The sequence below is a fragment of the Sabethes cyaneus genome, chromosome 3, assembly GCF_943734655.1.
Source record: "Sabethes cyaneus chromosome 3, idSabCyanKW18_F2, whole genome shotgun sequence".
In the NCBI taxonomy this organism is placed as follows: Eukaryota; Metazoa; Arthropoda; class Insecta; order Diptera; family Culicidae; genus Sabethes; species Sabethes cyaneus.
This window is the reverse complement of record NC_071355.1, coordinates 23,341,265-23,364,521: the sequence shown is the minus strand read 5'-3', so window position 1 is coordinate 23,364,521 and position 23,257 is coordinate 23,341,265. Positions and strand designations below refer to the sequence as shown.

Genomic DNA, 23,257 nt, shown 5'->3' with positions numbered 1-23,257 from the left:
TGAACCGTCGCGCTTGTTTGCGCAGAGATTACGCAAATTTAATTTAGTATAAGATTTTATTCATGTAGACAATATTTTATGTCAGATGAAATATCCCTAATAAATAAAATAAATAAAATAAAAACTTGTTTTAAAAGAACCGAATTAGATTGAGGCATCAATAAACTAAACAATATATTAGTGAAATTTGGTACCGCTTTTGATGGAGGTATTCCGAATTCCAGTGGGGTTATTTTTTGCTGTCATAGGTAGTAGATAGATTGAAATAGAAATACAACAAATTAGACACTCCGGAATATCAGCTTTCAGTGCTTTCGGGGCTCCAATTCGTCGTTTTATTCCGTAGTGTCCAAGAACTTACCCTAATCAGCCAACATCCCAACATCCAAAATGTTAGGGACGTAAAACTTACAATACCTAACAAATACAATATTTTACCATGCATTGGATGCATGCAGAAAGGATGTTACTGAATTGTTCAATACTTTTCTGACTGTTGTCATATTGTGATTATCATTCGGCTCAATGGGGGCCGTAACATCAAATCAAGTCATGTTAAGTTATATTGCTTTTTACTAAGCTTTATCTTCTGCTGCTTTAGAAATGGAGCTTTAGTATGGATTATGGAAATGTGCATAACTGGAATTAAATTTGGATAACATTTTCATTGCTAGGCAGTCGAAACGGTTTATTTCTTCAAACATTTCAATGATTCGCAGAATCCTGGAGCTTTTGAGAAAAGATCTAATCATTTATGTTGGTCTTATAACAGGACATTGTCCGATCCGCTATCATCCGAAGCTTAAAAAAAGACTTGGGACACCTGTTATGCCGAAGTATGGGAATTTTTAATTAAAGATCAAGGTTCTTCGACATAGGGCTGTTACAATCCCTGATATTTGGTGAACAACTTCCACTGCAGTAGTGATCTTCATCCGAAGTATATCACCGGCCTGGACAAATGCTATTACTCAAGCAATGACAATCGCTTCTGATAGTGTTGCGTTTGCATCTTTAATATACAAAGATAAACACGTTCTTGTTGAGAATCAGTAGGCATGGCTTGATATTCATATGACTAAGAGGTTGAAACAAGCGGTTTCAAACGTGAATAGTGTCAGAGATATTTTTGTTAAAAAATGTCGGTAGCACATAACTTGCAAAAAAGCAAAGCCATGCGTATAAACATCCTTAAGAACTTGACCTTTCTTTATCGAAAGACTTCGTAGCACAGCACATGCGTTCCAAGTAAAAAAGTTGTAGGGAACTACTATTGCCACTTTTACAAGATGATTAGATTCCGATACTAATTCGTGGTTACCGAGTTCTAGACTAGTAAGTGACACGGATTTGTATTATTCTAAAATACAAGGTAACTAACCGAGTGACACGTAAGTTCAAAGCAAAATTCAAATGATGGTCAAGTTACACACGTGTGGCTCTTTAAGGTGATGCTGTGGCACTCCATTATTATCAAGCTGATTCATCTCTACCACAATGCTTACTTTATGTGCTTGAATCGAAAAATTTTGATGGTTGGTTCGGTTTGAACTAAAATTTAAGTATTGTACAACATTTTTATATTAAATTTGTATTAACATGGAAAAATAAACACTGGTTTCTTCTCCTTTGTTTAGGTATTGAAGGTTTGATGTTATTATTTTTTCTTGAAGTTTTTTTCTATAAAGTAATGGTGAGTCTACAAGTTGAATTCCCGGAATTTATCGAGGACAATGTCGCAAGGTGAACATTTGGTCCGTCGTGGAGGTGTCTGCAACGGCCTGCCTTAGTCTGAGAAACAGGATGCGGGATAGAATTTTGTATTCAGAATTGAAGAGAGTAATGTTTCGGCAATTGCTGCATTCGAGTGGACGGCCCTTTTTGTAAACTAGTTGAGCCCGAATATTACAATCCGGAAAATATAAATGTCTGTTCAGAATTCCGAAAACTGCGCATACATTCTATTGGCCAGTGTTTGCGAAGATGTTTAAATGATGCTTAGAAAATTCTTGATCATTTACTCATTAACTCATCAACTCATTGATCATCAACTCATTTTTTAAATTTTGCGACTTGGTCCAGTCTGATTTAACACCGACCATATGACCATCGCGACAAGCAATCGAGTTGAGCAGGCGAGTCGAGCAGTCGAATCAAGGAACCGAGTCAAGCAGTTTGGTCGAGCAGTCAAATCGAGCAATCTAGTCGAGCAGATCAAGCTGTTCAGTCAAGCAATCCGGTCAAGCAGTTGAGTCGAGCAGCTGAATCGAGTGGTCGAGTCGAGCAATTAAATCGATCAGTCAAGTCGAGTAGTCCAGTTGAGCAGTTGAATCAAGTAGTCTAGTCGCGCAGTTGAATCGAGTAGTCTAGTCGAACAGTTGAGTTGAGCAGTCTAGTCGAGCAGTCGGGTCAAGCGGTTCAGTCGAGCAGTTGAGTCGAGCAGTTCAGTCGAGTAGTCCAGTCGAGCAGTCAAGACGAGCTGTCGAATCAAACAGTTAAGTCAAGCAATTGAGTCGAGCAGTCGCGTTGAGTGGCTAAGTCGAACAGTTAAGTCAACAGTCAACAGTTAAGTCGAGCAGAGCTACTGAATCAAGCTGTCAGTTGATCCGAGCAATCAAATCGAGTAGTCTAGTCGATCAGTTGAATCGAGCAATCGGATTGTCGTTTCGAATAGTCCAATCGTGTAGTTGAGTCTAGCAGTTTATTCGAGCAGTTGAGTCAAGTAGTCCAGTCGAGCAGTGGAATCAAGCAGTTGAATCGAGCAGGTAAATCATGCTGTCCAGACAAGCAGTCCACTCGAGCAGTCGAGTCGAACAGTCCAGTCGAGCAGTCGAATCGAACAGTCCAGTCGAGCAGTTCAATCATGCAGTTAAGTCAAGCAGTCGGGTCGAGTAGAAAGTCAAGCAAGTAGTCGAATCGAGTAGTTAACTCGAGTAGTCCACTCGAGCAATTAAATCGAGCTGTCCAGTCAAGCAGTCAAGCCGATCTGTCCAATCAAGCAGTTGAGTCGAGCAGTCGAATCGAACAGTTCAGTCGAGCAGTTCAGTTAAGCAGTCGAGCAATCAAATCGAGCAACCTAATCGACCAGTCCAATCGTGCAGTCCAGTCAACAAGTTGAGCAATCGAGCAGTCCAGCAGTCGACCAGTGAGTTGACTGGGAATACAATCCATTGCTACGAAAGCATGACGTCCTGTCAGGGACCTGTTTTTAGTTACCGATAAGCCTCTTATGACATCCTGTTAGATATCTGGTTTTCGGTACAGACATAAGCCTCGTATATAAATAGAAGATAGGGCATATGAGACCTTCTAACCAGTCCGTATGTAGTTCCTCCTCAGTCCATACCTCTACTCTAGTTTAGTATAACCTGATGGATTGCACAATACAGCCGTTCTCTCCCGACTTTCGAAAGTTCGGCGGGGATGCTATTCGTCATCCTCAATTGTTATCCTATTTCTGTTGAGTGTTCCATCTTATTTACTATTCAACAATACATCGGAATGTTGTTTCCAACGTCTAGCCATCTATCTTTCGGTGTTCAGGTTCCCCTCCTTCTCGTTCCACATAACAGGAGCAGACTGCTGACTTCCTATCTTTACATAGAGCATTCGATTTAAAAGATAGGATCGAAGCCATTGTATTAGCGTAGAACTAACTCCAAGCTTTTCCAATTTTGCTAGTAAAATACTGTGATCAACTCGTTCAAATGCACCGAAATCGGTGTAAACTGTATCAATTTTCGCACCTATGGTCATATTTTATAGGGGAACTGGGGGGAAAATGAACACCCTTAGCAATGTCGCCATTTGCTTCCCCAGGAACCAACCAAATGCTGAACGCACTACATGAATTGAAAGCTGGATTCATATTCCACGTAGCAAAATATAAAGATGTTTGAAAAAGGACGATTTATCATGAAAAATTCCTTATTTTCGAAAGTGTCACATTCGAGCCTATTTTTTTTCGTGTGGGTAAAATGAACATGCAGTGAGGGCAAAATGAACATGTCATAGAAAACTAAAGTTAACATGCAGTTTGGATAAACTAACATTATTTTACCTTATCATTGTTCTACATAAGCTGTAGATATTCAACAAGGCTGCTAAAATTAAAATAGGACTCCACAAAGTTAACATAATGTATCTTCGCCACGTTCATATAATGCTTGACTTTCAACTTGCTTCATCGGTCATTTTCCGTTATTTTTCGAGAGACTCGATCATTTTTATTGATTGAATTGTAATTAGGTCCTGGCTGCTGATATATGGAAAATAAAACATCATTATACACATTGTTCATTTTGCCCCCATAGTGAAGTGTTCATTTTGCCCCCAAAACACCAATTGTTTTCTAGTGTTTATTATAAACAAACAGTTGATAAAAATATTTGGAATTTTCGACAGATCCGCAGGACAGTGATAAGCAAACAACACTAAATGATACCAATAGTCGAAATTTAATTTGTTTCGCCAAAAAAGCTTATATACTATTAGTGGAAATTACCATCAGCGTCAGATTTCAACAAATATTTTTTACCTTTTTCAATTTTTTTCACATTAGAAAGCTTATGATCACCACATATTGTCTCAAACAGCTTGAAATACTTCTAGGAAAAGATACCTATTAATCTGGTACAGATTTTAATCGGTTTACTGGCAATTTGGCTACCTGTTCATTTTACCCCCCCCCCCCCCTGTTCATTTTACCCACAGTTCCCCTATGCACGCTGCGGTTAACTGTGTAAGGTTTACAGCAGTAGAGCGTTTTACATAAATCTTTTTTAGCTCCAACTGACTCAATATCCATATGCTACGTTTATTTGTTATACGCGGAAAACCGCGTTTTAGAAATAGTATGGTACCCGCACATAGAAATTTATGGTCTTCAAAGCCGCGTTGTACAAATATTTACTGTAAGTAAAATAATTTACTGTACAAATATTTACTTTACTGTATATTTACTTGTATTCTGCAATCATTAAACTAAATTATCAAAAATCACAAAAACTATCTATTGTAAAAAGAACTAAAATCTAAGCAGTGCAAAAACCAAATGTCAAATTAGAGTGCTTTAAAAATCAAAAACAAAAATTAGTACCACAGTACCATTAGTAGGAGGTAGTGAGCGAATTAAGCACATAATTGTTAGAACTACAAAAGCCCAATTACCTGCCGCTCCGCGCCGCGAGCTTGGCTTTCGTGGCTTGTCGGCATAATCCTCGACGCCATTTCCGGTGACCGGATTTCGCTGGTTAAATCGTGGCGAGCGAGGTGACGAAGACGAGGACGACTTGGGCGATGCTGGAAAAAGGTTGTTAGTATTCAAGGCACTAATACTAGCGAGCTTAGCGGTAAGAGCATTAGAAGTGTGCGATTGTTTCTCGCTGCCATTCGTGGCAACAGCAGGGTTGTTGTTGTTGTCGTGGTCGCCGTCGTCGTCGTCATGATCGGTCACGCTAATGATGATGTCGTCACTGATGCAGAGATTAATATTGGACGCGTAGGTCGGATTCAACGCCTCCCCACTCGGATAGAACTGATGCGGTTGATGGGCGGGCAGCTGCGGGCGGCTGCGGGCTGGCGAACCAAGTAGCCCACCGAGGGATGACTTGGCCTTACGCGAGTGGGTCGAGTAGGCTGCTGAATCTGCCTGGTTTGCGTCTTCGTTACCTGAATGGGGCGGCAGAGCACCCGGGTGCCCGGTATCAGGACAATGCAAGGTCGGCAAGTGGAAGGTCAATCACAGGAAGGAATTCCAAGTGAGCAAAGGTTCGCACATTCCAAGGGTAGTTGAAAGGGATAGAAAAATTGCTACGTGAGAATCGTTTGGGTTTCATTAGCACACTAGTTATGCTCTTTACTACAAAGGTGCCTATTTTCGTATTGGATGAAAGTAAGTTTCCGACAACAAGTTTAGGGCTATAGAAAATAACTGGAATCCTTACAAAAATATCTTTCTTATGACATCAAAAGATTAGATATACCTCAGCGACATTTCGAAGGTCGTTCAAAAAAATCCTCATTATGCATTGCTTTAACTTTCATATCTTATGGCATCATAAGACCGCAATGCATGATGCTCATTTTGCTACCAACGAGATTGCGACTTTATGCGCCTCTACAATGGTGCAATGAGTTAAATGAAGCGCTTACGAAACGTTTCATTTTCAAAGCTTCAACTTGATCGACGTTCAACAGAAATAAACCATCCCCAACCAGTTGGGCTCGGGGCGAGGAGACCCTGACAATTTTTTCTATGGAAATAAAACTGTTTTTGCGAACCGGAGAAACAAAAAGTGTACCTACAAACATGTGAATAGTTAATTAACTTATTTCCTAACGATGCTTGATGTTTCTGCACTTTAATGTACTAATAATGTCTTCGCGACCATCTACTAGGTATACTCTTTTTGTTAATCAGATTTTAGAGTGCAGTTTTTTTTTGTCTTTTGATGCAAATATTTCGTAAGTAAGTAATGACGAACAAAATGTCATAACATTCTAAGTCGTTTTGGCTCATTTTGTGTGTCAATTCGAAAAATGCCCTCTACAGGAGGGCGTGTCTTCACTCTCAGGTTTTTACTGCCGTGTACTCCTGTATTGTACTCAAAGGCTTTTTAGTTGAAAAGTTAGGGTCACTGCGACCGACAATCAGTCTATTCTATACAATGGTATTCCATTGATCTATTGTGGTATTCTTCTTCTACAGTGCAGATATTAATGGCAAACCAGACACTTTTATTCGCCGTGTTTGCTGTTGTCAATTTAAAGCTCTTCTTTCAGTCAAGGATTGCACGTTTTTGTTTGTTTGGGCATTTGAACTACTCTGTCCACTAACTTGAACTTTCATAGTAATTCAAGCCATTGCACACTTCGTAAGAGGGTTATTAGCTGACTTGCACATCATATTTCAATACCCTCCATTATCCTCCAGAGCAAAGATCAAATGCGCTCTGCTGTATCACTTTTAAATCCACCGAGCCGGTAAGTATCATTAACCAGTTGGCGAATCATTTTGAAATACTAAGATGCTTAGATAGTGACCGATGAATAGTTCTATGATACCACTGAGTTCTTTTTTGTTTTACAACCAGTTTTACAACCAGATACAAAGGACTTTAATTGCCATAGAACGGTGCTCCTCTCACCGTTTTTATGAAAGAATAAGCCATTAAAACGGTAAACAAAAGATTCAACTAAAGGTCACAGTGGTTCAAGGCTGCTACAAAAAACGGTAAACGCCAGTTGGTTTGTATTGCCATCAAACAAATATTAAAAATATCATTAGACCAATTTTTGCGTTATGCCCTTTAACAGGCAGAGTAAATCGTCCATACCATAACGCTTCCAAAGAAATAGGCAAATCGCAGTTGGTACTGATTTTGTTTGCAACAGATGCCCCCGACTAGCCATCATTTTAGGAGTTTTGAGCTGTAATCTTACGGAATAAATTGCCGCTCGAAGGTAATGACCTGAGACCTGAACCAAAACACATCGTGTGAGACCTTAAATCATATTTGAAATTAAAAACTAGATCAAAAGCAAAGCCTTGGGTGTACAAACGTCTTTAAGGCTTGACCCTTCTTTATCGAACGAACGACGATTAACTTTCATAGACCAGCACTGTACTTCCACACTGTTGAACAGTATTTATTTATACTAGTAGCCATTACTGTTTCCCATTTTCAAGTGGGTTTTGACTGTTTTGACAACATGAAGTAGAGCGTTGTCATGCTGCAGAATCACATCTTCGTTCGTACTAGGCCGTAAGAGTTAGAGCAAATGCTCTCATACGATTTAAACGGGAAATGCAAAGCAAACTTCATACGATCTAATGCGAACGAAGATGTGATTCTGCAGCATGACAACGCTCTACATCATGTTGTCAAAACAGTCCACCCAGTCCAAACAAAACCCACTTGAAAATGCGAAACAGTAATGACTACTAGTAGCGATGGGTTTGAATTGATCTGTACCCATTTTTTCACAATAACGTACATATTCATAAAAAACATAGAAAAATTAATTGAGAATTTATTATCAAAAAATAACAATGGCGAATAAGAAAAAATATTATGATTCCGACTTTTCCTTGTAGATTTTCAACACCATAAAAAATTTTGCGAAAAACTTCCAAAATACTTCTCCAGAATTTTGAAGAAAGTTAGTTACATTTTCAGATAAAAATATAGCTTGAAAGAGTTTTTACCCCTCTCTGTCGCATGGTAGCACTGGTGAGCCATGACTTGCGATACTAAATTCAACCGATAAAATTTTAGAGGCTTTTAAATATGGATATTTCTATCTTAAACGTAGTAGAAACATTGTCGTTTCAGCTGGATAGTTTTGCTTTACGAATTGCTTATAAGTGACTATTTTAGATGACGAAAAATTGTAAACCACCAAAATATCCCTAGGGCAGAGAGGGTTAAAACAAGTAGTGCTCAGGAAAATCGGAAAAGTTTCCTTAGAATTGCAAACATAAAAGACATCGAACTTTTCAATGTTGTTTTCGTTCATAAGTCCACTAACTATGTCCGCGTGCAAATTTTTCTTGAAATTGAGCTCTTTCGGCCCATTTTGACAATACTTGCAGAGCTAAGAAATTGCATATTCAGTTTATGCAATACGCCGGAAATGATGCAATGAGCAATGCCATTGTTTGCTGTTTCTAGTGCAGTATGAAATGAACTCAGCATTGCCAACCTGAACCCGACGATTCGAGCCAGTCTCCTGCGTTCATGTCTGTGCTGTTCTCCACATTCATTCATTCTCGACAAAAATGAATGAAATCAAATGTGAATCATTCAATAATTTTGAATTGCCGACAACGGTAAACGAAACTACAATAAACATTGCTCCTAAGTTTTAATTGATTTCCTTCAGTCAGGTTTTTGGTGGATATAAAAAGCAAGAAGTTTAACTTAACTAAACTTAGACATCTAATATATCAGTCAAGAGCAAGAAAATTGACTGACAGGTTGGTCAAGCAATCATTCAGCAGCGCAATTCATGAATGAGTTGTTTGGAAGTGTACACAACGGAGAAAGACAAACACTGTCAGCAGCTCAGTAGACATGTCCATGGGCTGACAGATGAAAGAATACTACCAGGGGTAAAACTGTATGCGCTAAATGCGTTTTATACCTGCCTTCATGCAGGGCTGTCAATCTTTTCGAGCACTGGATATTTTGGAAAAATACCCTGATATTCAGTGCATGATTGACGTAAGACTATGACAACTTTTTTTATACTTTTTTTATGACAACTTTTTTTTATTCTATTATTTACCTCCGTATCTGGTTTTCAAAGTTTGCGTACAATGCAATTTCTGCTAATCAGTTTTCTGTTGAGAAGCATGTTTCACAGCAGGACTTTGTAAAGTTTGGATAGCTTCCGTTAGGTTTGCACACGCTCCGCAGACGGTTCCACAGACACATACTACGGTAGTGAATGATTTTCCTGCCAACATCATTTACGCAACAGGTTAGGAAAAGATCGTTTGTTCTATTCGATTGAAAGAATGAGTAAAAGTTTGAAAAGTAAGCTGGTCCATCAACTCTGCTCTTGTTACGCTAACTAAGTCTGATTTCATGCCATTGAACTCAACCTATTGTGATCACAGGCCGTACAGATACGAATAAAGAAGATCAATAGCACGTTTTCAAGTGAGAATTAACTTTAGCTTTGGTTTTTTACAAAGTAAGGCACGGTTGATCGAGTCAAAAGATTTGCTAAATTAAAAAATCAGAGGGGTTGTGTACAAGACACGACCAGAACTACGTAAGTCTCCTTGTAGTGATAGTATCATGTATTCATGCTTGTAATCATTAGATTCTTCATGTATACATGCTATATGCAACATATATACATGCTACATGCGTTGTATGTAACATTCATCAAAGTAGTAACATTGCATACGTTCAATTCTCAAAAGATTGTGCATTTGAAAACAACTTAACAAAATCAAGAACACAAACTATTGCTTTCCTGCTATCTAACTGAAATTAAAGATTGTTTTTATTACCCATGGTTCCCCATGTTGAAGGGATTTTACCAATTCAATCCTATTTTATCCACAGCACATCTTTTCACTGCACTTCTAATGAAACGGCAAGCATGCGTAGTGATGCGTATTCATATAGAGTCATATTATAACCGAACACTACAGCTGTAGCATATTTTTCCAACACAGATATCAAATTCGCCGAAATTTAATCGTCTCGCAGTAAAGAATTTGCGATCTGTTGGGCCAACGAACTTGTGTCATTTTTTCTCGCACACTTCCCTAACACAGACATCAAACTGGACGAGATTTAATCGCGTTCGTAAGAAATCTGTTGGCACGAGGGGGCTTTGTCACTCTTTCTGACGTACTTCTCAAGCTAGGACATCAAAATGGTTTAGGTTTAACCGCGGTGTTAAGAAATCTTGTTGAAATGAGGAAACTTTGTCACTTGTTTTGGCTTACTTCCCAAATTGGAATAGGTTTAGATCATCGCAAAGAATCTTCCAACCAATCACGAAGCGAGAATTCTGATAAAACATAGGTTCATTATTTTTAATTTTTCAATAGTTCAACATCAAGAATCCATACTTTTCTTCATTTGGGTCAATTCTTAGAAGATTTTCCGATCGATTGGTGTAAGAACATTGAAAATCGATCCGAAAACCGCTGAGCTATTAGCGCTCAAAACCTATCATTTTTCGTGACGCTCGCATTTTTCGATTTTTTGGAATGACACCCTATCTCAAAACTTGTCGTAAGACGTAGTCCTACGTCAAAATGCCATAATAGTAGCAAGCTTTCGATCCAACGCGCAACGAATATCATTGTCGATTTTGATGCACGCTGTGGTTGTGCTGCAGGGCTTACGGTATCCTGACTGAAGAGGACACAATAGTCTATTTTGCATCAAGGAAAAATCATACTGAGTTATATTCGTAGTTGAGTCGGATTGAATTGAGAGACAAAGTATGTGTTAAGCGATGACGCACTGGCGTTCTGGCCACCAGCTCTGGAGGACACCTCTTTGAGATGTTGATGTTTCACAAGAGTTAGTTTGCCTCTCTGCATCTTTTATCTCTTTTCCAGCAATCGTACGTATTTTAGCAAAACGACGTAAGTGACAATGATATATTCTCGTCGTGTCTTCTCGCTTCCGCCTTATTGCACAATACCAAGATAATACAAGTCAAAAACTACTTATAGTCAGCTGAAAAACCATAATCAAACTGTTAATAAAGTACATTCAATAATTAAATAAATAAATAAATAAATGGGGCGCAGCAGTACAGTATGGCATCTCGTTCAAAGTTTTCAAAATTGCGGTTGGTTGTCAAACTGAAATAAAACTACTAGCTTTAGATACTAATATGGTAACACCCTGACTAAACAGATTTATTGCTGCTATGAAGAATAGTAGAGTTCAACACCGACATCATTTTTTTATGCGAGGCCATATTGCTGTTTCCTAGCATTATTTTTTGGTCGCTAAACAACAATTCATCAATTAATTTAATTAATTTTAGCTACTGATCATTCCAATATGCACGATAAAATTTAATGCGCATATACTGCACAACTACGGAAACTGCTGAAAATTTGTTATAAATTATTTCAGATATTTTATTATGGACGCTGTAAATCAAAACGATCAGGATGATCTGACTCTTCAACAGGTTGTAAAACCCTTCTAAAGAGCGGGTCTCTTGGTTGGAAGGAAGTTTTACAGTGGCCATCAGAAAGTCAGATGGTCCTAATTCTGCGCAACTTCTGATTCTGCGCACTTTTCGTTATGCATGTATTTTTTAATATTATAACAGAAGGGTCATAATATTTGACAGCAAAATAATTTAAAGAGAAACTGAAAGAATTTTATATACCAGAAACGACGAAGTGTTAGCACCAACGATAAGATTGTCAGTCTAGAAAATTAACAAATTTATGATAGAAATCCATTGCGATGATCAAATTACCCAGCAGAATTAAAAAGAACTATTCGTTTAGTCATGTTTCAGATTAAAAGAGTGATTAAATGCAGTGCTTTCCTTAGAAAAACACGATTCAGTATTGCGCAGATTTAGGTACTGATGTTTTGTACATGTTTCAAATTATGCGCAGTAATGTATCCTGGGAAGAAATCGTGAGAGAATACACGGCCTCATCCAAATGAATGAGGCATAGAGGCATGAGGGTTCAAGTAGAACCTTTAACTTGCAGTGATTGGAATCCGCTGCAGCGTCTCGGAGCCCACCAAACCTGCGAGTGCCAATCTATGGACACATATCTTCTGATTAATTTTGGATGACCAACTTCATGGAGCTACCAGGGATTGGGGGAAGTAGCTTCTATATGAAAACACAATTTTTAATATTAGTCTAAGGTTTGATGATCAGGATGCAGAGAACCTGAATCATTTTGCCCTTCACGTTATCGAGACAAAAATATTTCAAATGAGCCAATCAAAATGGCATCAATATTTCTGTGCCATCCGAACAGCACAAGAAGGCCATGTTCAGGCCGGTTGTGGCAACCGATTTGTGACTAGTTTTGGTCATAAATGAGTTGCTGCAACTAAAAGTGCCAAATATGTGCTGCTTGGAAGTACGCATGATCAACTAAATCGATTGAAAAGAATCATTGTGTTTTTCCAGGAAGAACACATTATCACAAAAACACATTAAATGTGTACAAATTTTGTACTTCTTCCTATCTAGGAGTTTGACGGCCAGTTCAGTTTTGATATTCAAGAAAGCGAAATCGAGAGTTTTGATTCCGGAAATAACAAACGCCTTCTTCTTCTTAATAGAATTTTCTAACAAATGTTATTACAAAACTGGTTTCAACGCAAACCGTGTGATATCGATCTTTTTCCCTCCGGTACGATTCAACGCATAACTTTTGCAGGTTGTCAGAGCGACGACTTACGTTCGCTGAAATGAAGCGAGTGTCGCTGTGTCAGCCTCTCTGCCGGACAGCACAATGTCGAATGCAGAGTACCATTTTTGTAGCAAAAAATGATGAAACCTAGCAGACTTGAAAAAAAAAACAAAAAACAATATTTTTGAGAACCAAAATAACGTATTTCCATTTTTGATTACGATGTTCGCCGTAGAGAGAAGTTCTGTATGACCGGATGACAACCTCTACGGCCACTAGTCTTTGAAAAATTCACAAAAATCCTCGTTGAAAACCATGAAATTCCAGAATTTTTTGAAAACGTTGCATATAATTTCCATTAAGTTTTGGACTCTATAGACTAAACTGTTGTCGGAACTTTCAAACGTGATATTGACTACTCCTTGCTGGGTGACATTATTTACAGCTTCTGTCTTCCACTGTGGAAGGGAAGGTGGTGCACTCTCTATCATCAATTGCAAACTGTGCCAACGCAAAAAAGAGAATGGTGGTGCTCTGAGGTACTAGAGTACGAGGTACGATTTAATAGTAATATGACAAGGCGGCGCGCGCGCGTTCTTGGTGCGTCGTACTGACTAGCTGGCTGGCTGGCTGGCTGGCTATTTTCAGAAGCAGCAGCATCAATGAGACGATTTATAATCATTTATTCGACCGTAAGGGTCTAGTCTAGTCGCAGTCCAGTTAGCAACGTCAAATGGAAGCGAATAATTGGAACGCATGTCAAATGTATGGAGTCATCACCCCTACATAGAGGTTTAAAGCGTGGATAAAAGAAAAACTATTCAGTCAGTCTCCATCAGTCCGGTGATCAGTCAGTCAGTCAGTCAGTCAGTCTGGTTTGGAGGAATGAATTTAAGCATTGATGGATTTTTCAGTGACTAACTAACTAACTAATATGAAGAAGAAGAAGAATGGTTGGGTGTTTGATGACAGTGCGCTAATCGCGTTTTACTTTTTGCATGCTTGCCCTCGCCGTGCAGTTCAATGTCAGACTTACTTAATCTCCTCAGGAAGACTGCATGAAATTGAAATTTATTGTATTAGTAGACTAGTGACTTCTTGTTCTTGACAGCAAAGCCAGTGAGAGGTGTTTTGGAGCGTGGGAGCCGCCACAGCAAACGGCCGGACGGATGGATGAAGATGTTCAACATATTGATGACAGGCGGCGGGAAAATGGGTTGGGGGCTTTATAATGAAATAAGATGAAAAAAAGACACCCGGCACCCCGGATGGGGTCGGGTGATGTGTGCCGGCTCGCGAGATGCTGTTGGAAATGGTGAGGGGAAGATGTGGGGCTTGTGTGAGGTTGATGAGTTTCTCCCAACCGCGTCATATTAGATTCCGCCCATGACCCGGTGAAGAATTCGTTTCGCAGCAGCCGGAGATCGATTCGAAGGGTGGTTCCCTTCCCTAGCGAGACAAAGCATTAGGTGTGGTTCCTCTCTCCCTTCGCGGTGAAGCCCCCCCTTCTCCCATTCGGGTTGGGTGCACATATAGTTTTTTTACTGGCGAAGATCACAGTCACAGTTCGACGGTTTGGATGCTTTATTCACAAGGAATAAGTAGATAATGTTAAATGATACAACAACAGAGATGCCGTAATTTAGCCTAATCGATTCGATGGTTCATTGTTTGCAAGAAGCAATGATCAACGGGCGGTGATTTGTTGTGTTCTGGTCGCGGTTGAGTGGATGTAGGTAAATTGAGTTAGGATGATAATTTAGAATCGGCGAGCGAACGGAACGCTACAACATAAAATCTGTTCAAAACTGTAGGAATTCCTAGGATCCGGCTACCGCTTTGATGGTTGTTAGTTGTTGGAATGTTGACTGGATAAGTAAAATTTAAATGGAATTTTGCCAGATGAGTAAAACAATTTAAAAATATAACAATAAAAAATGCTGTACAATTTTGTTCCGTCCGCGCTCGGTTCGACAGAATCAAGCTTTCTAAATGCAAGCTCTGCATTGCGCATCAAAAACATCAATTACTACATTCCAGGAATGCTCGACTAACCGACCAACCCTGAAGACCGTGACAAACAGATGAATGGAATAATTACACCCGGTACCGGTGGTGCCGATAACTTCTTCCTACAATTCAAGGGACCAGACTACATAGCAGGATGGTTCAGCCCGTACGAGCCATGCACAAAGTAAACTATTAAATTGAACCACTCTACCGAGGAAGGCGGACATTCTTCTGTGCTGTGGCATTTAGATAGTGATCTTCCTGCCCTCCTGCCGGTCGGTGGAAGCCATTCTCCACCATCATCACATCGTCGGGGATTATTTCTTCAGGAAATCTATGTTTTCCACTTCTACACCCTGTCCAAGGTCTGTGACGGTTCATGTCGATATGGTGTGTGCTGCTCGGATTTATAAACTTACAGCCTTACAGGGTCTGCAGCGCAGTACAGTTTGCAAAAAACCGGAGAACTGGCGGTGGAGTCATGTCGGATGTCACTTCTGTCACTGTTCGTTCTGCTTTTTGTAGGCGAAAGTCAACCGCAGGGTTAGGAACCGGAGACAACCAGAGCCGTGTGCGCGCTCACTGGATTAAGCCGAAGAAGGACGGACCAGGTGGGTCGCGGGGAAAAACCATACTGATATTAAATTACACCCAAGCATGCGAGACAAATTGATGTTAGTGTAAAAAATTATAATTATTGTGCTGCAGTGTCTATGTGCGCTGTGTTCAAACTAAACCAAAAAAAAAACCTACCGCCCATAGGGGAAGCTACCTCAATTACACACGAACGAACGAACGAACGACCAGGGAGATCGGAATTTCAATCCAATTACAGGAAATTACGCCTGGTCCAAGCCAACGAAAAAAAAACTAACTTTTAAACATCCCAAACTTACTGTGAGTGGATCCATTTTGGGACAGGGCCGAGGAAGAACCATTGCTGTGTCCATTGGCGATCCCGTTGGCATTACCGTTGCTGCTGATGCTACCGTTGCCGTTGCTGTGGCCATTGCTAGCGATGCCGTTTCCGTTCTGGTGATGTCCATTGGTCTTGCTGTGTCCATTGGTCTTGGCCGAACCGTCCGGCAGATCCGCGCCGATCGGCAGATTGCTCTTCATGTGATTCTTGGCCGGAGTGTAGGGACGGTCCACCTCGCCGAACAGACGGTTGTGCGAATCCTGACCGGCACCGCCACGACGTGGAGTTTCAGCGCCTGAACGAATAGGGAAAAAAGCACGGGTTAGAATTAGTTAGTAATTTTAGCGCTCGCGGAAAACAGGTCTTCATGCGCTGCAACAATGAAGATACGATTTGTGTCGAGCCGTCGAGCGAACCTCCGGGCTCCGATGATGGAAACAGATAATAATTTTCTGCTAAATTGACGACTACAGCTCAGGTGAGGGAAAGAAAGAAAATGACATACCGCAGGTTTGAGCTAGTGTGAACACGGTTAACAATAACAGGAAAAAAAGGAATGAAAAAGAAGCAGTTCAGAGAGATAACAGCTAATTTAGTAAAACAGTCGGATTTATTCTAGAAAGTTGAAAAACTATTTAAGCTACTAATTCATTCCATTGGGAGTAAAAGTCACGGGAGAAAAAAAATCACAGATCGATTTTCCCCGAGGTCGATACACCTTCACCTTCTTATGGGTGAATTTCTACGGCTTCAAACAATAGGCTCAAAAGTATTGTGATAGAAAAAAACGCATTTTTTCCGCAGCCAACAAACAAACAAAATTTAAAGAAAAACACACAATGAACGATGCCACAATTAGGGGTTTTCTAAATAATACACAGCAATAATAGGAAAAAAGAGATATGATAATTTGACAAAACTACATCTAATTTACGCTCGCTTCGTCATTCCGCGAACTGTGCAACGCAACACCAACCGCGGTTCCAGGTCGGGGTCTACTACACAGGTAGGTAATCTTTGGTGGAATAGAGAGATTGCAGCCCCCCCAACCCCAACTGCCTAGGCCTAGTGTTGTGTGTTTGAGAAAGCGCGCATGGTTGTAAGCTGGATGTTGGAGTTTCGCGCGTCCGCGGGCGGGTATTTAACGAAAGAAAGAAAAAAAATAGCGAAGAACTAACAACACAATGAGAAGCAAATTACCGCCAGCGCCAGCCACTGTCTAACGATTCTCTCACAAATTAAACATTAAAAAGAGATAATAACATTTCACCCGCCGCCCGCCATGACCGACGGGGAATCGGTTCGGAAGGAAACAGTCGTTTAAGATTACACCATTGATAAACTATATGGCTCTTCTCTACTGCGCTATCTTTACGGGATACGTATGCATAGGTAGGTTTATTATTTGGTATAGGGTCAAGCAAATGGGCAAGCCAAAACAGCGATAAACAATGGAATGGTGGTATCACAACTATCAACGGAATGATCAACAAAACGAAAAACGAAGATGAGCAGAAAGAGGAAATCGGTCAACGAACATAGAAAAGAAGAAGGGTTAATTAAAAGGTGTAACATTCGAGAGATAGTGAGTGGTACCGAGAAAATAGTATCGATGGATCCCTTGTCGAAATACTTGGCGTGATTTGGTGATCCGTTGTGTTCGGGCGGGAGGTTTATGCGATGAGGCGATGCAGTTACGAGATACGGTTTGCAATGGCACCGGAATTCAGGAATAGAGAAACGGTGAAAACAACAAATGGAAGCAAATTAGTTGGGTTTTAAATGTTTACTGCAATGCATAAGATTTTCTAGAGATAATAAATGCATAGACGAATGAATCGTTTGCTGATAAAATCGAGTAATGTAATGAGTTTTGATGTTGTTTTAACTGAAGAAACATGATAAAAGAAGGCATTTGTGTCGAATCCACAAAAAGGCTCAATTCATATTCATATCAAATTAATATGCAAGTAGCAAATGGTACACGTATTAGTGTTTCTTAAATATCATATACGTTTTGATTAAACTGCGGCTAACAATCTAACACAGACGAACAACGTCACGTGCAGTGGTTCGTAAGTAACAAGTACCTATAGAGTTTCGTCGTCCCGTTAGAAAACCCGTTAAATTAAAAATGTATCTAAACATAATTCAACCCGCCAGTAAGAACTTGTAGGAAGGTTGTAGAGTTTCGTTTTTACCCAGTCTGCTGTGGTTCAAAGGTTTACCAATATCTGTGCATTACAAAGCCTGGGGAAAAACTTGAATTAGAATCCGGTTAGATTTGAATCCCATTATAACTTGGTTTGATTCGCGTATCCCGCAGCGTGGAAGTCGTTGCTTCAATGACCCTCTAATTTTCAGCTCATTCTCCTTCAGATCTAGTCCCACTCTGTTTGGATACTATAAACACCTTGGTTTCAATAATTTCTTCTACCGTTCCTTCCGTCTATTGGAAAGGCTACCGTTAAAAAATACTTCTTACTCAGGTGAGGGGCGCACCGTGGGATGAAACCCAAATCTAGGTGGACAAAAGTAATTACGTTTAAACCGTTAGTCCTAGGTATAAAGTACCTTCGGAGAAAATTTGCTATTTCAGCTCTCGCGTTTTTTGCTGTATATGGCATTAGGGTGACCACCATAGTAGGCGTGTGTAAAATATAAACTTTTTTATAGCTGAAGTTAGCTAAATAAAATGTTCTGCAAAGTTAAAGAACATTAAATTTTAAGTAACTTTGTTAAAGAAATAAAAGCCCTATCTTTTATGGTTGATGGACTGGGGTAATTTAAAGTTTTTTGGTCGGAGTGGACCTAAAAATCCGTTTTTCCTTAATATCTCCTTTCGTGTTCATTTTTCACAAATCATGCCTTCTGAGCACTTTCACATCCATTGAAAACGCACATTTTGTTTGAAAGGATCAGGTCACTATCTCCTTCGGTTCTGAAGCTACAGACAGTCTTTCTAAAAAAATATGCTTTTTTCAAATGTCAATAACGTAAAAACTGCTCAAAAGCAGCACATGAAAAAATACAAATAAATATTTTTATTTTTCAATCCATCTTATTACCGTAAAAATTGTGATTTTGGTAAGTAAAATGATAATTTTTACTTCATATTCAATACGGTCTAGCAAAAAAGGGCCGACCTGGACCGATGCGATCTCCATTAATTTCGGTGGCCAATATATTACTAACCATCCATACAAAATTTCATGTGCTGCTTTTGAGCAGTTTTTACGTTATTGACATTTGAAAAAAACATATTTTTTAGTAAAACTGTCTGTAGCTTCAGAACCGAAGGAGATAGCGATCTGATTCCTTCAAACAAAATGTGCGTTTTCAATGGATGTGAAAGTACTCAGAAGGCATGATTTGTGAAAAATGAACACGAAAGGAGATATTAAGGAAAAACGGATTTTTTAGGTCCACCCTGACCAAAAAACTTTAAACTACCCCACTCCATCAACCATAAAAGATAGGGCTTTGATTTTTTTAGCAAAGTTACTCACAATTTAATGTTCTTGAACTTTGCAGAACATTTTATTTAGCTAACTTCAACCATAAAAAAGTTTATATTTTGCACACGCCTACTATGGTGGTCACCCTAATGCCACATACAGTAAAAAATGCGGAAGTTGAAATAACAAATTTTCTCCGAAGCTACTTTATACCTAGGACTAACGGTTTAAGCGTAATTACTTTTGTCCACCTAGATTTGGGTTTCATCCCACGGTGGGGCGGTTCAAACAGCGTTTGACTCGGAGTGAGTGGCTGAATATGAAATGCTGTATCCCGCAAGCTATACCTAAGATGGCAGATGTAAGTATCGCGACCCCGGTACTGTAGCATACCAAAACTCTCACCTAGAACCTTCGAACACTTCATGAATCGGCACGAGCTAACTTGCTTCCCTCGAGAGCTACACCGACTCGAAGTGGATATCGTCCTTGCTATTCAGAAAGTTCGGTGGTCAAATTCCGGTGAAAGAAAGTTACGTGCAGCAGACCCTATTTACAGGCACTTCTTTCAAGTTCCACATCTACTAGAGGTGGTGATAGAAAGGCAGAGCGTGGAATTGGTTTCGTAGTGTTGCAAGATGACCGTGTTGAGAATTGAGGGTAAGTTCTCCAACTACAGCCGAATCAAAGCTAACGCACGGATAAACGATAAATCTAACAATGTTAAGGACGAATTCTACGACAGGCTCTAGCGGATCTTGGGGGAGTGCTCAAAACAGGACGCGAAAATCATCATGGGAGATACAAATGAATTCTACCGTCATTGGAAGACATAGCCTTCATCTGTCGATTAATATAATAACGGTCTGAAGCTCATAAACCTTGTCGCGGTCTAGGTACGGCCATGAGCAATAGGTTGCACGTCTGAGTATTTGGAAATACACCTGTGAGCATTGAAATGAAAACTTCAGCTCTTAAATCGATCATGTTCTGATTGACGGTCGGCACTTTTCGGATGTCATCGTTGTACGCTCTTTTAGGTGACCAAATTTCGGTTATGACTACCATTTCGTCGTGAACTATGGAGGAACCTTCACAGGTGCCATTGAAACAACTGCGAAAAAAATGGTAGGCATAATGCGTGGAAGACAGCGTAACAGCAAATATATTATATTAACAATATAGTTCACTCTTCTACAATCCTAAAGACACGACTACTAGCGCCATAGTGGCATAAAAGGTTACCAATGTACACCGTAAATTCAACATGTCTATCGGAAACAACTCAACTTTCAGTATAGAGTTTAGCAAATTCTAGATAGAATTAACAAAAGGGCGAAAGTCGCAAACGTAAATAAAACGGGAGAGGGATCAGCATAAGAAAATCAGCGCTCCCTCGATTTTTTCGCGCTTGCGACATTCGCCGTTTTGTTGGTTCTATCTTTAATTCACGACTAAGAAGCTCTATCATCCCTTTTCCAATCATGAAATTGACCGAATCATCACCCAAGTAACCAAGAGCTCGAATAATGGTGTCTAACGAGGGTTAAACAGCTTTATGTATATTAATCTATAACTTGCTAAGCAGCGTACCTTTTAAATAATTAACCGAACTTTCAAGCTGTCTTGGGTTCGCTGCATAGAATGTTAAGCAGCTTCGAAATAAACTGTCAAAAACTACGAAAAAACTAAAATTTAGCAGCACTTCTATATGTTCTATTTTTATACTTCTTCCTAACTTGTATATTTGTTGTATTTGCCTGCTGTTGGATTTGAGCTCGGGTGTTCCGCGTTGTAAACCTATCCCGATCCACTGAGTCACCTTTATCGTATACAAACGATGTGAATTTTGCCAATGAGTTGTGCATAAGTAAAAGTTCGTTTTAGAACTTGCAGCAGCTTTATGCAGCGCGAGTTAATTATTGAACATAAAGTTTGGAGCCAGGCAATTAATTAATAGTGAGATACCGACAGCGTATGCTACACAACACAGCACAATAATGAAGAGCATTGCATTCTAATTTATATTTGTAATTATAAATGTGCGAGGATTAAATTTATTCGAGTGAAATAAAAATAATTATTCTCAAATAGTTTTAGGTTCTGCTGGTTTGATCACCAGAAGTTTAAACAAAAAAAAACAGCACGCAGAACTTGTTAGCAACTTAAGTTACTTCAGAACTTCATGTAGCATCCTAATAGCTTAGAAGTATCTATGAAGTACTCACAAGACTCCTTAAAGCATTTAGTTCCACGTTTATCTGATATGCACTACTAATCAGCAAGAAAGTTCCACGGAACTGAATTTGAACTAATTGTGAACTTTCGAGTTCGCATGTCAAGTAATATTCGAACTTCTGGTTGCTTAGGCATGCCCTCAATTGACAGATACCGGCGCCTTTGTTTATATTTTGGACTATTTTCTTTTTCATTTAAACGAATGTAGTGTGTGTTTAACGTTTCACAGGTATAATGGCTTTTTTAATTCAGTTTTGCTGCTGTTTAAACAACTGAATCTTTGCTGGATTCTGTCGTTTGATATGTAAACAAGGAAACTAGCATAGTATTGGTAGTAACACAATTAAATTTTATACCTAACGTTACAATCTAGAAGAATGTCGTCAAAGCGTTAGAGATAGCACATTCTATCTACCGCACCTTTTTCTCATGTATTGGTTACACACTTAAACATTTTTATTACAAAAAGCTTTTAGTCACCTTTTTGTCCGCAAGAGGGTGTTAATTTTTTCGTCTCTTCGGATATATATGGGATTTTGCGAAGTGAACTATATTGTTAATATATTTGGTAACAGCTAGTTTGACTCCGAATGCCAGAGAGTGATAGATGACAAGAACCAGACCAGGAGTCGCATGCTCACTGCGGCTAACACCAGAACAGAGAAAGTTATAGAGAGACTGTAGAGCTGCGAAAAAAAAGCTCAACGTCTAAAAACGCGAGGAGCATCGATACTCAAACATTCTGCCACAATCATAATTCACTGGCACCCGGTTTAGGTGCATTTTTTCGAATCCCGTCGGAAACCGTACGTCGGTGCCAATTTCTTCTGCTTGGCAGAGTGTTATATGTGTTCGGAGCGCAGCGTGTGGCACCCAGCCAGAAAACAACAGTCGAACACGCGAGCACCTTATTCAATCACGTTTTTTGTTTCGTTTCGTGCGACGGTACCCACCACGTGCGAGCAGAAACTAGAGCACGGTGCTCGGGTGTTTGGTGTTCACTGGTGCCGAGCCAATAAGTAGCGACGACACTGCGTCAATCCCGGTATAGTCGTTCACGTCTCTCACGCCGAGGACTCGGGTTCAAATCCCAAGCTAGCAGAGGTTATGAATGACCCAAGATCACTTTAATTATTTGTTATTTATTTGAGTACTTCATCTAACTATAAACTGTCTACATGAATAAAATTGATCACAGACTAATCTGTAAATTAGATCTTCTTATTTTCTGTGCGAGTAAGTGCGAAGACATACCGAAGTCGAACAACTCTTCGACGTTTGAGAACATCCTGATGCATTCCGTGATCGGTTCATTAGCTCGAAACGTGATCCGATGAAATGGTATTTGCAGCAAACCAGTTGAGCGTGTAATGTCCACTACGATGCCCGGAAATTAAACATAGATAGCAATTTTGGAGCATCTATTTCGCCGTTGATGAGTTTAGCCACGAAAATAGCCTGATGCATTTTGTGTCTGTGTTCGAGTGAATCGAGGTCAAGCAGACGACATCTGTTCGGGTAAGATGGTAGGTAATCAGGATGCCGCCATGGAAGATGGATTCCAAGTACGATAACTAGGGAGCCAAACCAAATTACAGTTCTCCAGTAGCGGACGAACTAAAGCGTAATATAATAATTTAAGACAGTGAACATCTCTAAAGTTACGTCCAAACTTAGCAATAAATCCAAGTTGTCGAATCGCCTTGGAAATATTTGTCTCGCAGTGTAAATTGAATGTCAGTTTGGTGT

General features: G+C 39.7%; 1 protein-coding gene across 2 annotated transcripts in view; it reads right to left on the bottom strand.

Moving 5' to 3' along the window:
• Positions 1 to 23,257, bottom strand: part of LOC128742307 (microtubule-associated protein Jupiter) — a 323,299-nt gene that overhangs the window by 4,492 nt on the left and 295,550 nt on the right. For both annotated transcript variants that reach the window (XM_053838636.1, XM_053838635.1), the window contains one exon: positions 15,790 to 16,107. In XM_053838636.1, coding sequence (XP_053694611.1) covers positions 15,790 to 16,107 — 318 coding nt within the window. The remainder of the gene's footprint in view (positions 1 to 15,789; positions 16,108 to 23,257) is intronic.